Source organism: Hippocampus guttulatus, chromosome 10, assembly GCF_054856545.1.
Source record: "Hippocampus guttulatus isolate MCC_2025c chromosome 10, RoL_Hgut_1.0, whole genome shotgun sequence".
In the NCBI taxonomy this organism is placed as follows: domain Eukaryota; kingdom Metazoa; phylum Chordata; class Actinopteri; order Syngnathiformes; family Syngnathidae; genus Hippocampus; species Hippocampus guttulatus.
In genome coordinates this window covers 6,805,497-6,818,296 of record NC_141270.1, presented here as the reverse complement: position 1 = coordinate 6,818,296, position 12,800 = coordinate 6,805,497, and the positions used below count along the sequence as shown (strand labels likewise).

At 40.1% G+C, this 12,800-nt stretch overlaps 3 protein-coding genes across 7 annotated transcripts in view; 1 reads left to right on the top strand and 2 right to left on the bottom strand.

Moving 5' to 3' along the window:
• Window positions 1–372, bottom strand: part of kcnh1a (potassium voltage-gated channel, subfamily H (eag-related), member 1a) — a 36,508-nt gene extending 36,136 nt beyond the window's left edge. For both annotated transcript variants that reach the window (XM_086122259.1, XM_086122260.1), the window contains exon 1: window positions 117–372. In XM_086122259.1, the coding sequence (XP_085978385.1) occupies window positions 117–189 (73 nt within the window). In that variant the 5' untranslated portion in view covers window positions 190–372. The remainder of the gene's footprint in view (window positions 1–116) is intronic.
• Window positions 373–1,911: 1,539 nt separating this feature from the next.
• On the bottom strand, window positions 1,912–4,151 carry mrpl57 (mitochondrial ribosomal protein L57). 3 transcript variants are annotated; one of them, XM_086121402.1, is made up of 2 exons: window positions 4,064–4,151; window positions 1,912–2,446 (listed from the first exon to the last, which is right to left on the bottom strand). In XM_086121402.1, the coding sequence occupies exons 1-2, from the start codon at window positions 4,065–4,067 to the stop codon at window positions 2,118–2,120; spliced, it is 333 nt and encodes a 110-aa protein (XP_085977528.1). In that variant the 5' UTR covers window positions 4,068–4,151; the 3' UTR covers window positions 1,912–2,117. The 3 variants fall into 3 exon arrangements, with proteins under 3 accessions (XP_085977528.1, XP_085977530.1, XP_085977529.1); XM_086121404.1 differs by having other exon boundaries at window positions 4,018–4,087; XM_086121403.1 differs by lacking the exon at window positions 4,064–4,151 and adding an exon at window positions 3,028–3,543.
• Window positions 3,839–12,260, top strand: LOC147199078 (cytochrome P450 3A30-like). 2 transcript variants are annotated; one of them, XM_086121398.1, is made up of 13 exons: window positions 3,839–3,946; window positions 4,816–4,909; window positions 5,019–5,071; window positions 5,223–5,322; window positions 5,823–5,936; window positions 8,237–8,322; window positions 8,444–8,586; window positions 8,666–8,790; window positions 9,796–9,880; window positions 9,986–10,146; window positions 10,993–11,219; window positions 11,573–11,735; window positions 11,807–12,260. In XM_086121398.1, exons 2-13 carry the CDS (start codon window positions 4,892–4,894, stop codon window positions 11,876–11,878), a joined length of 1,347 nt encoding a protein of 448 aa, XP_085977524.1. In that variant the 5' UTR covers window positions 3,839–3,946; window positions 4,816–4,891; the 3' UTR covers window positions 11,879–12,260. The 2 variants fall into 2 exon arrangements, with proteins under 2 accessions (XP_085977524.1, XP_085977522.1); XM_086121396.1 differs by lacking the exon at window positions 3,839–3,946 and adding an exon at window positions 4,093–4,251.
• The last annotated feature ends 540 nt before the right edge of the window (window positions 12,261–12,800 follow it).

The window sequence follows — 12,800 nt, the reverse complement described above, 5'->3', positions numbered from 1 at the left end:
CAGTGGATTAATTGGGACTCAATGGATCAATACAGTCAGAAAACACACGCGCACAGGCATACGCACACACACACACACACACACACACACATGAAGAGAGCAAAAGCTGGTTTTACCGTTGGAGCGCCTGACGATATTCTCCAAAAAAGTATTCTGAGGGGCCACAAGTCCCCGGCGGCCCCCCGCCATCCTGCCGCTTCACTCGGCCTCCTCCGAGCGAGCTTCCGCGCGGTGCTCCAGCGTCATGGTACCGCGGCGTGGGTGTGTGTGTGCTGCTTGTGCGGCGGCTGTGGCTGCTGGCTCCTCAGCCTGCTGCTGCTACATCTCCTCATCATCATCATCATCATCATCATCCAGGAGGAGGAGGGAGGAGAACGCCTGAGATGCTGACTTGGAGGGGAGGGGCCATCCCGACTAAGGGGGGGGGGGGGGGGGCTCGAGGCTTCTTCCGCCTCCTCATCAACATCATCCCTCCCTCCCTCGTATCTTGGAGCAGAAGGAGGTGCCACAGTGACACCTGCAGGATGGAAGTATGCACACACTCGTGTGTGAGCTTTCCAGGGGGTACAGTATTTCATTAGGTGGCTCAAAGTACAGTGGCGCTTCGAGATACGAGCCGTTGCTCGGCCGAGCTTTGCGTTAACTTGCGAACAAAATTGCCAGCAGTGAACTCAACTCAACTTAACAACAAGCAGTAGTTTGTAGCTTAATGCGAACTCATAATGGGCACTCGGCAACATCAAATGTGCATGCAAATACAAAATATAAAATAATATGTCGACAGGAAATATCAGGATACTTACTTGCACGTGATTTAAAGCATTTTTAACCTCCATGAAAAACGACAGTAGTTAAACCCTAACTCTTTTTCGATTGTTTGCGTTACTGTGTTATACTGCCCCTGGTGGCCAAGACGCAGACATCAATGAATTCGTATAATGAACACTCTTCTTTAGATGCAATATTATATTACTGCAAGTTTAAAAAACTAAAATATCATAGAGTTATATTTTAATTTTTGACAACACATCATAAAAATGGTTGGGGTGCTGAAGGTTGAATTATTGATTCAACTATGGAATTTAAAAAAGTAAATTATCTAAAAACATTTTCAAACTTCTCTTTACAGAAACAATAGTTATGGAAATAAATTAAGGTTTCCATCACACAGGTATTGTAATTGATCGAGATGTACCTCTCGGTCATGCATGAAAACATGTCAATATTACATACATGGATTATATTGGAGGCAGGTACCTGATATTATAATTTTAGAGTCTGATGTTGCCACATAGCACATTCAGGTGCAGGTAACGTATAGTTTATATAGGTATGTCCAGATGTATTTGGACAGTGTAAGATATTTTCCACTGTAACAAGTAGATAGGAAATACTGTAGAAATGAAATTGATTTGAGTGGTGAGTATAAGGGATCGTAGCCAAAAATGAACAAAAGATAGCCCCCCCCCCCCCAACCCTCAATGAAAGCATATTGGTGTTGTGGTGAAGATGGCAGCAAAGCACTGTAAGAGGACCATAAAGCATAAACTCCACAATCATGAACTCATGTTAGGTCAAAAACTGTACTCAGTCATTTTAAATTAATACAACCTCTCCATTATGAGTATTAGCCAGAATAATAGCCCATCTAATATGTTGAGAAGTAGCTTCAATTATCTGAATAATTTGTTTATTCTGTACTTCCCAAATTCGGTTGACAACAAAAATGTATTATGTTCCATTTGCAACCACACCTTATTTGAAGATAGGAGTGAAGGGGGTTTTCTTGGTTTTACAGGGAACGATGCAGCTTGCAAATTTATTCGTGGAGAAACTGTGCAGGCAGAATTATGTAAATTAGCCCAACACATGGTAATTTCGCAGCTTCATAAACAGAAAACACAAATTCAGTTGCAGTATTTCAAATGAATTTTATATTATGGATGACTTATACATTGAGTGGCGGACACACACTTCAAGCAAAAAGTTACAATATTGAGCCGCTTCTATGCCTTTGTGTGTTAATTAAATTGGTCAACCACCGTGAGGTTTTCGGTCCACTTTTATAACACAATAATGACATGTTGAAAAGTCTTTCTTTCTCCAAAACCAAAGTGTTAAGAACACCAGTTCTTGGAGATGCCGAGATGGGCTAGGTGATCAGTAATGGTTTTGTGTTTAGGGAAATTATTGAATTTGGTCTCCTTGACGTGCAGCAAGTTGCGCGCTCGGCGCTCTGCGGCGTGTCCAGCCTCCTGCTCCAACGTCATGTAGGGTCGGCTGATCCAGTACTCATTCTGGGCCTCGCGTTCCAGGTGTTTCAGCATGTTGCGCTTCATCTGCCACGTCACAGCACGCGGACGTCGGTACTTGCCGATCCACTGCTTGCCTGGGATGCCCTTACGCAGCAGAGCCAGGGTGAGGAACATGGCGGGCGCTCGCTTCTCTGATGGCACCCACAAAAAAAAAAATGTTTTTAAGGTCAGTGGACCGACAACAGTCAAAGTTGCGCAGTTTGGAACTTGATGAAAAATAGTCTTGGAAAAAAATGTACACAAAATAATTTCAGGAGGGGCAATTAAAGCAATGGAGAATGTAAATGTTAAGTACTACAGGACCCTTGATAACGTACATTCCCTACGGATTCACACTTCACACCTACAGTTGGCTTTTTGTGATTTAACCATAGAAACAGAAGGGGAATTGGTTCAAAATCCAAACAAATAAAAGGCTTCAATGTGGATCGGTTAAAGATATACCTGGTACATTCATTCGTCCTTCATGTGTGTCATCAAATTATTACTGTTCTTTGTTCCCTCTGATCTAAATATATCATGCGTCTGTACCAAACGAACCAAAGTGCACTGGAAACGAGGCAAACACGATCAAATGGAGGTTTGGAGAATAAACAAAACCCTGTTGCTAGTACGGAATGCTAACTTGACAAGTGGCTCGTGTTCTTAACTGTAGGTCAGATGACAAGATTAGTTTTGAAACAACACGGAACGAGTAATATGTTCACCTTACCTCGGCTCTTACGAAACAAAATGAGTTCAATATCCCAGGACAAACTAGGAAGGCAGAAAATGAGCCACTTTCAAAAGCTTCCAAATCATAAATATGGAAAAGTAGGGGTCGAGCGTCTACTTCCGGGTTGTTCTACGGCATGGCAAGCAAGCTCAAATTTAAGCGAGTGAGTTTTTATACCTTACAGTCTCTGCAATATACTGCTAAACTTGTCCATTTCTGTCATGTAAACGCAAAACAATATGCGACACCTTATAAAACTGCATCGACGAATACATTGCAATTATTGTCCAAGTATTGTTTGTTTCCTGTTTTCTATTTGTGTCACTGTATCTGTACTCCAATTGGGGAGACTGATGATCCTGCTCAAATATCCAGTTCTGGAATGGCTCCCAAACCTCGTTGGTGTATATCTAGTCAAAAAATAAAATTTCCAAAGTCTCAATGTCAGGCTTATAAAAAAAAAATGCTCCGCATTAAACCTCTGGATAGATATAATTTTAGATCTTAAATTGTGTTTCTAAACCTTTAGTAATATGGGTTGAGTTACTGTACGTATTTCTTTCAAATTAAAATCGCTTTAGTGTGCTCATTTAATTATAGTAAGGTTAATAACAGTAAGGTTAAAATATATTAGACAGGAGGCCACCTCATAAGAATCTATTAGCACATTATAGATAGATAGTACAATGGTTCGGGTGCACTCCTTTTTTATTTTGACATTCGATGATGGTTTCGTCGATGCAGTGTCGCCGTATTTCTCTGTGAGTGAAAATTTAAAATGGAAATAGGAACAGTTAAAAGTTGTGAAACTAAGTTAAGGCAGGTTGAATAGTTTCCAGACAAACACGGCAAACGGAGAACGCTGTGACGAAAGGGTCTACAGCGAGGCGGAGAGCTCCAACTTAAGCGAGACAGCGTTTGTACTAGTATTGCTTTTTTGTTACACATTACAGTCACATGTTATTAAATCCAAATTTTACATAATACCTCGTGGTAAAGTGTACAATATCAAGTATAATTTGAAGTTATTTACGCATCGGCAGAGTCGGTCACGTCACGTGATCGTTGACATTGCCTGCGCGTTCTGAAGTTGGATTCAAGGGTTACTTCCTTGTTTTGACATTCTGAAGTGCGTTGGTCAAGCAACGCAATGTTCCCATTTGACATTTTTTCGGCGACAACATGGATTTTAGTAGCTCTATTTTTTGCGTTGCTTCTCCTGTGAGTAAGCTACTATTAGATATATCTATATACAGTATATATATATATATATATACTGTATGTATGTGTATATGTATATATATATATATATATATATACATATACACATACATACACACACATATATATATATATATATATATATATACAGTATGTATATGTGTGTGTGTATATATATATATATATATATATATATACACACACACACACACATATACATACAGCACCACACCCTGGTTCACACACTGTTTTGTGTCGGTCTTTTGCTGTTGTATTTTTTAAGGCCAATAGATGAGTGGTCCACAACCCAGTACTGGTCGTTTGCCCAGTCTGATTTTATATATATATGAATATATATATATATATATATATATATATGAATATATATATATATATATATATACACACATATACATACAGCATATATATATATATATATATATATATACACACACACACACACATACATACATACATACACCCACACACACACTGTATAAATAAACAACCACAAAAAAATCTTAAAGTAAAAGAATATCTCTATTGAATGATATGTATGTGTAGGTATGGTGTGTGGCCCTATGGACACTTCAAAAAGTTAGGAATACCAGGACCGAGGCCACTTCCCTTTGTCGGCACAATGTTGTTTTTCAGAAAGGTGGGTAAAAATGTCATATTCTATGCTTTGCTGTTTTTTTCTCTTTTTTTTTTTTTACCCATGCAATCTCTTCATCTGATTACAACCTTTCTGGCGGAATTCCAAACAGGGCTTCATTGCTGCGGATCGGGAGTGTCACACTAAGTATGGAGATGTGTGGGGGTAAGGGATGTAGCACAACTATACCGACGCAACGCGTACATGCCACTAGACAAATAATCACTAAAACTAATTGGATCTTACAATGACATTGACAGTGGCAATATCATGTTTACGATAAGTGTAAAACTTAGTTGGCCATGTTTCCATGCAGGTTGTATGACGGCAGAACTCCGGTGTTGTTGGTGACGGATCCTGAGATCATTAAGGCAGTGATGGTGAAGGATTGCTACACTGTGTTCACCAACCGCAGGGTGAGACACGCCTGGACGAAAAAAAAAAAAACTACTGCTGACATGCGCCGATTTGTATGCGTCACCTGGGAAAGTGGTGTGGAGCGATGGGGTGTGGGTGTTGAGGTGGCGGGGCGTTGGGTGTGGGTTCGGGAAAGTCCAGAAAATACCTTTGGGCACCACACCCTGGTTCACACACTGTTTTTTGTCGGTCTTTTGCTGTTGTATTTTTTAAGGCCAATAGATGAGTGGTCCACAACCCAGTACTGGTCGTTTGCCCAGTCTGATTTTATTTATATATAACACAATATCCCAACTTTATTGAAATTGGGTGTTTAGAGTTTCATTAAATCTGTTTTGTAATGTTAATTTCGGTATGTTTATTGAATTTTGTGTGCAATACATTTTAGCTAAATCAATACTTAAGGATTTTTTTCCTTTTTTTTTTTTTGAAATCTCAGTGTACATGTTCAAAATGTGTGTGTGCATAATTTTGACCTTGTTACTTTTCACCTTCACAGGACACACTTGCGTTTGGAGCGTTGGCTGACGCCATCACAGCTGTGAAAGATGAAAGATGGAAAAGGATACGCAGCTCGGTGTCACCGTGCTTCACTAGCGGAAGGTTGAAGCAGGTACGGATGCTTTGGTACATGACACAAAACCTTACTTCATACTTTACAATTTGTTTTTGCATTGTTTTGAAGAACAATGTTAAGTTACAAGGGTACATTTCTCAAGTTACAAGAATTAAGCTGTTTGGTTACAAAAATAATTGTGCAGTTACGAGAATTTTTCTTTCTTCATTAAAGTTAACCAGAATAAGTACATCTATGAAAATAAAGCTGCCCATGTGTGAAGTTACGATCCGAAAAATTGTAATATCCATCCATCCATCCATTTTCCGAACCGCTTGATCCTCACTAGGGTCGCGGGGGGTGCTGGAGCCTATCCCAGCCGGCTTCGGGCAGTAGGCGGGGGACACCCTGAATCGGTTGCCAGCCAATCGCAGGGCACACAGAGACAAACAACCATCCACGCTCACATTCACACCTAGGGACAATTTTAGAGTGTTCAATCAGCTTGCCACGCAAGTTTTTGGAATGTGGGAGGAAACCGGAGTACCCGGAGAAAACCCACGCTGGCCCGGGGAGAACATGCAAACTCCACACAGGGAGGCCGGAGCTGGAATTGAACCCGGTACCTCTGCACTGTGAAGTCGACGTGCTAACCACTGGACTACCGGGCCGCCAAGTTGTAATATTGTAAAGAAAAATGCTAACGAGTGAAGTTGTTACAAATGGTGTTACAAATAGAAAATTCTCAAATTAATATATGTGAATTACATCATAAAGTTATGAAAAATTATAAAATTAGGAGACTGAAAGTCGTAATATTACAGCAGAAAGGTTGTGATTGGGAAGTTGCGAGAGTACTGCCAGAATGTTACAAGAAAGACAATGTCAAGTTTCGTTCCAATCATGGGAGCAAATTTTTAGTTTTATGTTAAAGTCATAGAACTACCCTTCCAAAATAAATGAATAAATCAACAAATAATATGTTTCTAAATTCAAGTTGCAAGCCTAAACGTTGTGCATTGTGTGTTACAATTTGTGTCATGTTTCGAGAAAACAAGTTAGAGTAAAATGATGAGAATAAAGCTGTCAAGATAGAAAAATAAACTTGTAAAACTGCAGGAATGAAGCATTAGCAAAAAAAAAACAAAACACTTTTCTAGAATTGTAATTAACTCATTCAGTATTGAGAATAATGACAATTACTATGCAGTATTTTATACCGGTTAGTCTGGGTTCCGAATGAGGAAGCATTAAATGCGCGAAAATGTGTTCATCGGGCTTTCAATACACAGGGGACCACGAGTGCGTTTCCTCATAGCAGAAGCATCTTTGGTGGAATTGTTGTCATCATTCAAAGGAGACGGGTGTTGAGTCACACCCCCAAGTATTGATGACTCATTGATTGACACACTGGTGAACTTTTCCACAGTTAGCAGGGGCTCTTTGTGTCGGGAGACCTCAGAATGGTCACACTGGCCTTGTCTAGTATTTCATCTGCTCACAAGGTTGTTGGTGTCACCATTAACCAGTCTAGTCTCGTGTGTAGTTTACTTGGATTCATATTTGCATTTTTCGGTACAGCTGTTCCCTTTGGGAGGGGGAAAAATATTCTATCCACGTGGAGAAAGCGATTTGACTCGGATATCTGGTGAACGTCGCATGTCATATGAGCACCACAGATTTAAGATTTTTGTTTAAACGCTCCGGATTATGGCAAGCCGTTTCAGCATTAATTCCATCTCCTTGTAATATCTTCAAAACCTGTGTACTGTAAATAAATGCTCAAATAGCTTTATAAGAAGAGGATTTTAAGTGGACTTTGTTGTACTATTTCCATTTTACTTGCTGCTGTTTACAATTGAATATTTAACTCATTCACTCCCAAAGACGTTTTTAAACGTCTTTTCAGACTTGGTCTAGAATTGGCTGGTACTGAATGAGTGAAGGATATCATCATTATTTTATCCCTGGAAGACACTTCAGATGAGACAGCGAACCCTGTAGCCCACTGCGGCGCTTCCAGAGAACACATCTCTTAAAAATGGCTCATTCATCTTTCCATTTGAGGATCAATAGTGTCACATGACTTACAGGATCATCACACCAAAAGACGAGTCCATCATAAAGCGCGTCCATCCCCAGCTGGGCGAAGCGCATTTCCTGTTTGGGTCTGAGTGCTTTAGGGCCAGCGTCTTCCAGCCAAGCAACATATTTTATATTGCACTAATCTCACAGCACAAAAATCTTACAGGACTTAACTCATTCAGTGCCAGCCAATTCTGGACCAAGTCTGAAAAGACGTTTAAAAACGTCTTTGGGAGTGAATGAGTTAATCAGGATGAGTTGTTTTTTTGAAGGTGTTCCCCCTGGTCACTCGATCGACGGAACGACTGGTGGAGAGTCTGGCCACAAAGGACCTGAACCAACCCGTGGACATCAAACAGTGTGTATATCAAAGATCCATCAGTTCACCAACTTGACATCATTCTCTTTTCAGGAGTTACCTTAGCTTTACGAATAGAGAACTTGATGACCAAACCAATGGAGACGTCTGTGTGTTGCAGATTCTTTGGGCCATACAGTTTGGACGTGGTGACCAGCGCGTCCTTTAGCGTTGACACCGACTCCATCAACCGTCCAGATGACCCCCTCGTTGCTCACCTCAAGAAGATTATGAACTTCAGATTGTGGCCGATAATGTTACTGCGTATGTAGGGGACAGAATGCCAGTGAATAACTTTCCAGTATAAGATCAAATATTTATCATGCTCACCTTTTTTTTGCAGTGCTTTTCCCTGCTATCGCGAAGCTGTGCAAGTTGTTGAACGTGGACTTTATGCCCAAAGCCAGCACTGATTTTTTCTTCAACATCATAAAGAAATTTAAAGACCAGCATCACACAGAGCAGTCGGTAAATTTCTCAGCATTCACTCATACTTCCAACATATTTTTTTGGTCATAACGTCACAACATTATCCATGTACCGTATTTTCCGCACAATAAGGCGCACCTGAAAGCATTCAATTTTCTCAAAAGCCGACAGTCTGCCTTATAATCCGATGCACCTTATATATGGATCAATATTCTGATTTATTGGATGTAGTTTTTGTTCTGTAAAGTGCTTTGTTCCAGCTGCAGTGGTTGTGAAGGCTCTATATAAATAAATAGTATTGTATTCCCTTCAGCTCTATCTAGTGGAACCATAACGCAGCCATGATTGTAGCTTCTATTCAATGCACTTTATAATGCCGTGCGCCCTACATATGAAAAGTTTTAAAACAGGCCATTCATTCCGCCTTATAGTGCGAAAAATACGGTAACTTAGTTTTCCAATGTTTTTCATGTCACTTTTAAATGTTTTCATCGTAACATTCGGACTTCATTGTAGTCATATTTACAGTGCAGAACTTTCTTTTAACGTTATTCATGTACTGTTCTGAATTTATTCTCTTAACATTACCACTAGTGATTATAAAACTCCTTCAGGGAGGGAAAAAAAAAGTTGTCTCCCAAAATTAAGAAATTTTTTCCCAATTTTACGACTATTGAAAAAAAATTTTTTTAACTTTAAAATTCTTTTCCATTTTTTTTTCTTAAAACATAAACCTTTTTTCTGGCAACATTTTGGGAATTATACACTTTTTCGTGTTGAACTGCTTTGTTATCATGCCATGAAAACTCAAAATAAATTAAAAGTTACGTTATAAATTAAGTACCGGATTATGTAGGATCATTGGTTGCGCTGTGGAGAACATAGCTGACTTCTACAGAGCCTGGGTCATATCATATAAATGATTAAAATGAACATTTGCCCTGCTTGATAGCAAATTGTATAGCAATAAACAGCAACACTCCATTTGCCAGAGATAATCAGAAATAATGATCGATACTTGATATACTTGATGTGTTTACACAGAGTCACGCAGACTTCCTACAGGTGCTGACCCAGCACGAAATACCAGAGTCGGATATAAAGAGTGAACACGAGCAGCCAAGTAAAGGTACGAGTCATCCAAAAAAAAAAAATCACTAAAGTTGACATTTGTGATTCGAATGAGTTCAAATGGATGAGCACATGTGACTTTTGTTTCCTCTTGTGGTTGTAGGGTTGACAGAAAAGGAGATCCTCTCGCAAGCTTTCATTTTCATCTTTGGAGGCTTTGAGACCACCGCGACCACTCTCACGTACATCCTGTACAACATCGTCACCCACCCGGAGGCCATGAGGACCCTGCAAGAGGAGATTGACGCCAACGTTCCCAAAGATGTACGGTGGACTAATTAGTACTGTTGTGTGGGTGATTTCAAAACAAAAAACATTTCACATTTTGTTGAGTTTGGTATAGTTTTATTGTGTTGTGTTTTGCTGTTGAATTGAGTTTAATTTTGTTGAGTTTGGTTTAAGTTCTGTCGTTTGGATTAGTTTTATTGAATTTAGGTTCGTTTTGTTGCATTTAGTTCCATTGGGTTGAGTAGAATTACTTTTGTTTGGTTGCGTTTGGTTTAATTTTGTGGTTTCATTGAGCTTAGTTGTGTTTTAATGAATTTAGTTTAGTTGCGTTTAGTATCATTGGATTTAGTTTTGTTGAGTTTAGTTTATTTGAGTTTCATTGACTCTCATTGAGTTTAGTTCCATTGGGAGTTGAATTGAATTTGGTTGAGCAACTCTGCAACTTTATTTTAATGTAACATTATGGCTTTATCTCACAATTTTTTAGGACTGTTCTGGTTTCTCATAGCTGAATGATTTTTAATTTAATAATTTTGGGACTTATCTATTTTTTTGTGAACTACATGGCATTCAAATTTTTACAAGCTTTCGAGAAATGCTAACAATTATGACTCTTTTTATTACAACTTTAATCTTATTGACATGTTGCTACATTGGTAACTTTTATTCTCCCCCCCCCCCCCCCCCATCATAAACTCATGATCGATGTGTCTTTTCAGAGGCTTTGAATGTGTTTATAGCGCCCCCACCCCCTGCAAAAATGATGTACAGATGTCATGAGAAAAGTGTCCAAACAGGCTACTCTGGTGTATACTTAGCGATGTATTAACTGAGAACCCGACTCATCAAATCATGACAGGTGTCTGTTTTCCCTCCCACAAGGGTTCCATTTCATACGAGACACTGCAAGGTATGGAGTACCTGGACAACGTGGTCAACGAGTCATTGCGCATCATTCCACCGGCACCTCGGCTCGAGCGCATGTGCAAAAAGACCATCGAGCTTGGCGGTCTCACCATCCCAGAGGGGACCCTGGTCAACGTTCCCGTGACGGTGGTCCACAAGGATCCCCGCTATTGGAAGGACCCAAATGCCTTCCGACCAGAGAGGTATACTCACCGGCTTTCGATTTTTACACGTTTCCAGATGCGTAATATTTTATAAGACAAAAATAATGCAAGTTATCTTGTCATACCTCAATGGCCTGATGAGGGATTTGCATCTCTCTAATTACTTTGGCAATATCACCTCATATAATTTCATGAAGAACAAAAATATTTCTCTTATCGAGATATTGCCACTGGTAAGAATAAAAGTCTCCAGTTTGAAACAAACCATATCATGGCATACCTCAGATTAAAGCGCTTGAGGGAATTCGAGCTCTTCAATTATTTTAGCCACATCCATTTTTTTTTGTCATTGGAATGACAACCGCTGTCTCCCTTTCGGCATGACACCGCAGGTTCAGCAAAGACAGCGGGGAAGAGGTGCACCCCTATGCCTACATGCCCTTTGGCCTGGGCCCTCGCAACTGCGTTGGGATGCGTTACGCTCTGCTCACCGTAAAAATGGTCGTGGTCCGCCTGCTGCAATGCTACAACGTGGAGACATGCAAAGACACCATGGTAAGTCGCAAACAGTCATGTCAATCACGTTGCCTTTCCTTGCCCCTAACCTCCATCTCTTCCTCTTTTAGATTCCTCTGGAGTTTAACTGGAAGTTTCAGCCAGTCAAGCCAATCAAATTCAAGTTTGTGCCCAGAGAGTAGGCCTGAAATGGGAAGGAATGGAAAAGCGACCCCGATATATGCTACAGTACATACACCAGCCAATGGAAAGCACTGGCAGCTACAAAACTGCATATGTGCATTTTGCTTAATTTTTGCATTTCATTTATCCAATTGATGGACATAAATTTGAAGTAAAGATTATGTACCATCCATTATCCAAACGCTTACTCTCACAGGCGTGCTGCGGCCTTGTCTTTGGGCAGTCGGTGGGGTACACCCTGAGCTGGTTGCCAGCCAATTGAGTCTTATTGTAAATGTGTTTGTAAATCCTTCACAGTGAATAAAAAATATATATTGCATCAATGTTAAGCCTGAGGGAGATCTAAAATGTAAAAATAAACATTTCAGATTTTGCAATTCACTGAATTGGCATTTGATGAATGGGCGACTTAGCGAGAAAGTACACAAGGTCTCAAAAGACATGAAGTTATACTTGGGTGGTCTTGAGATTTTGATTGTAATATCAGGATGATTTAATGTAGCAAAGCCACCCCGGAAGTTAACAAGAAGGCTGCTGACTGCATCCAGCATGGTTGTCTTCAAAGTTCAAATCTTTGACTAGGTGGTTATAAAGGCATTCAGTTGCGAATTGTGCCGCCCAGTGTCAGATGCTTTGTCTTCGTGACGCCACATGCTGGATTTAGCAAAGCATCCCCAGAACAGTGTCTATTTTTTGTTGTTGGGGTCGTGGGGGGTTTGGGTCAGTTCGAAATGTGTCCAGAATTAGAATTTTGGGGTTTAACTGCAAAAAAAATGGAGGCAATCCATTTTTATAATGTCTCGATAGTGTAAAATGTCATGCCGTGCCGATTCAAAACATCCTGTGCCAGATGTAGCGAAGCATCCCCACAACATAAGCAGGCTCCTCCCGGGTTTTACAATTTTTTAATTCTTATTTTTA

Bases quoted from the DNA above. Each gene is read 5' to 3' on its own strand.
- LOC147199078 (XM_086121396.1), top strand. From the start codon at position 4,181: ATGTTCCCATTTGACATTTTTTCGGCGACAACATGGATTTTAGTAGCT. The intron at 5,072-5,222 runs GTAAGGGATGTA...GTTTCCATGCAG, and splicing joins AAGTATGGAGATGTGTGGGG to GTTGTATGACGGCAGAACTC. The intron at 5,937-8,236 runs GTACGGATGCTT...GTTTTTTTGAAG, and splicing joins CTAGCGGAAGGTTGAAGCAG to GTGTTCCCCCTGGTCACTCG.